Source organism: Capsicum annuum, unplaced genomic scaffold (genome assembly GCF_002878395.1).
Source record: "Capsicum annuum cultivar UCD-10X-F1 unplaced genomic scaffold, UCD10Xv1.1 ctg79970, whole genome shotgun sequence".
NCBI lineage: Eukaryota > Viridiplantae > Streptophyta > Magnoliopsida > Solanales > Solanaceae > Capsicum > Capsicum annuum.
In genome coordinates, this window is record NW_025890592.1 from 1 (window position 1) to 3,031 (window position 3,031).

Below are 3,031 nucleotides of genomic sequence, written 5' to 3' on the forward strand. Positions count from 1 at the left end.
TCTCCTTTAAATTTCTAGAACCAGAAGGCTAATACAAATCGAGGTACCACAAATGGATCCAGTAAAAGAAAGCCTCGTCTAAAGAGAAGCCTCGTCTAAAGAGAGGGGAGATGTTAGAAAACATGTTATATTTTTTTGTACTTATAGGAGTGTTCCCCATAATGCAACAGGACAAGAAAAGCGCACACCAACAACCAGGACGTGATATAGGACATAAGTCGGCACATTCACTTTTCTCAAGACAAAAAAGTAAGTCCTGCCCAACAAATAGTTGAACATGTTCAGGACTAAAAACATTCCAACCTAGAGCTACATGTCAAGAAAATCGCCCTGTTCTTTTGTTATGAAATGAAAAAGAGTACTACCTAAGCACACCATACTTCTCTCAAAAAATTAAACATCCAACTGCTCAAAATGTACTAGACGTGAATGAATCATCTCACCCATCAAAGAAAACAAAACCATTTTCCCACAATATGAGAAATTTGTAACTTAATTACCTCGGATAAAGACATCAAAAGAATTGCTGTAAGACGGATTGTCATGACAAGGCATGGTATAGAACGGACGAACAGCCAGTGGATACTTGTGAAGTATATAGAACTCAGTTCCATACCTGAAGAAAAAAGAAAGAAAAAAAACAGAAAATGACCTCACAACCGTCATACATATTAAGAAAGCAAGAAAGAAAAGGTTGAGTGGGAAGGAAGGAGTCTTTGTGATTATACTTCTCAGCAACAAGCTGCCCAAGCTTTCTTTCTGATTCTGTATTTAGGTCCCCAAGAGGATCAACTTCAACACCAGCTTCCTGTGAAGTAGAGAGCATGAAAAGGTTAGACTCATAATAGGGATGGCAATGGTAAGGGAAACAGCAGGTTCCGTCCCCAGGAAACTGACATCCACGGCATGGGGGTGCGGTAGGGAATAGAAGTAGAGCCCAGCAGTGATAAACCTATCACTTTTGCTATGTGCACAATGGCAGTTGCAGCAATTTTTTGGATGATCTAGACATCTGTATGGAGCCAACTAATCACAACTAATTTTAGCAGCTTCCAGAGAAAATGGGAGCCCTTTGAATTTAAAGTATCAATTGGATTCGCGAGAGGAGATAAAAACTGATAATAACAGAATGCTTGCATGTGAATCTTAACATTACAACTTAATGATTTCTTCAAAAAACAGCCAATTCCTATATAAAAAGTTTACCTTTAGCATTTGAACCCCCTCCGCAAATGTAAGTCGTAAGGTCTTTCGTAAATACTGCATTGTCAATCAAACAAATAGTCACTACCTTTGCAGAAAAAAGATAGAAGTTGCTATTTAGGTAATTTGCTCAAGGGTATATAAGTCATTGCCACAAGCAATAAGGTTCCCCTATTTCCAAGAATAAGCAAATGAATGTATAAAAGAGCAAGTCAATCTAAGGAAGTTAAGATTTTTTTTTAATAAGGAATCTGTGGAAGTTAAACAATCATAAGTAGCATATTGATCACCGAAGTTGAGCCAAGTTACCTTCAGAGGTTCAAAAGGGTATTGCCTTCCAATGGCTTCAAGTTCCTTTTTGCATATCTCATTTAGGCTATCAAACATGGCTACAAATAAGCGGCCAACAATATCCATGACCTGCAAAGCATAGACTTCAAATTGTAACATCCCAAAATAAAAGTGCACTTCATATTATATTTACAGAAGCAGTTGGTGATCTTCCAATTAAGGTTCTTGCATGCCATACCTCTGAATAATGTTCCTTAATCTCCATTTCAGCATCAAGACCTGTAAACTCACACAGATGTCTATGTGTAAAAGAATCTTCTGCTCTAAAGACAGGACCAATTTCAAATACACGGCCAAAATCACCACATATTGCCATCTGCTTGTGAAGTTGAGGTGACTGCGCCAGACATGCAGGTTGACCTTTATAATCTAATCTGAAAACAGCCGAACCTCCTTCACTAGACCCTCCAATCAATTTTGGAGTGTGGATTCCAACAAATCCTTCCGAGAGCAAAAACTGCCTGAATATCTGCATTTTAAAGGGAGAATATTAGCTCATCGGCTATAGTTTGGAAGGACTCAATACAAATGTACGGAACAATCTAGCAACTTCTATCTTTTTGTTAAACAAGTTTTCTTCTATTATCACCAGAAAGTGACTGAAACCACCATCTGAATCACTTCTAGATTAAAAACATAACAAGAATAAAAATATGATAATAATTGTTAAAATGTGCAAGCAAGGGAATATGCACCAAGGCACCATGTGACATGTTTTGCAATAGACATTTTCCAACACTAAATAAATGAAATGGAAATATCATATAGTATAACGAACATTTTCAACTTGACACTGAATGCGAAAGATTCCTTGATTTGCAGGTGTGCGGATATCTAGTATTCTGAAGTTTAAGCGAGTATCCTGATTTACACGAACAAGCTGCTCTCCTTTCTGCACTAGATAGAAAGATGTCAGTAGACAATCAAAAGGATAGAAAGGACATAACTGCATTAGTCCAGATTCTGAAATTTAATGGAACCTCAATTTTTGAAAAGGTAACTGTTAAATGCTGAACCAATTCAAGGAGATAAAAGAATATACCTCTAAAGCTTGTTCTATCTCCACTTCACTTCTAGCAGCATCCTCGATATTAATAGGTAGTGTGGGCATAGCCCTATTGACACAATAAAGTTTGCTTATTTGTACTTCCACCTGAAGCAAATTAAAGAAAAAACAAGTACTAGTAACTACCATAAGCAACAAAGCAATCAGCAGATATAAAAATTCCAAAATTCTTCAACACCATTTAGACCAGGTTTATTATCTAATAAGGAAGCTCCCCTATTAGTCTTCTTTTGTTTACTCCCATTTGCCATGAATCATTTTATTCTGTTTAAAGAGGTACATATCCTTAATGTGGGTCATTTGGAAAGAGAGAAATATGGGAGCTTTTAAAGGGGGGGAGATGAGCGTTGTTCAATTGAGAAGTAGTATCCGATCCCTTAATTTCTTTTGGTTCACCCACGTAGTTCCTGT

General features: G+C 37.1%; 1 protein-coding gene across 1 annotated transcript; it reads right to left on the bottom strand.

The window, feature by feature from the left end:
* Nucleotides 1–190: 190 nt before the first annotated feature.
* Nucleotides 191–2,764, bottom strand: LOC124885460 (aspartate--tRNA ligase 2, cytoplasmic-like). The gene is made up of 7 exons (XM_047405564.1): nt 2,597–2,764; nt 2,333–2,446; nt 1,733–2,023; nt 1,513–1,623; nt 1,207–1,260; nt 729–808; nt 191–616 (listed from the first exon to the last, which is right to left on the bottom strand). Exons 1-7 carry the CDS (start codon nt 2,747–2,749, stop codon nt 493–495), a joined length of 927 nt encoding a protein of 308 aa, XP_047261520.1. The 5' UTR covers nt 2,750–2,764; the 3' UTR covers nt 191–492.
* Nucleotides 2,765–3,031: the final 267 nt, after the last annotated feature.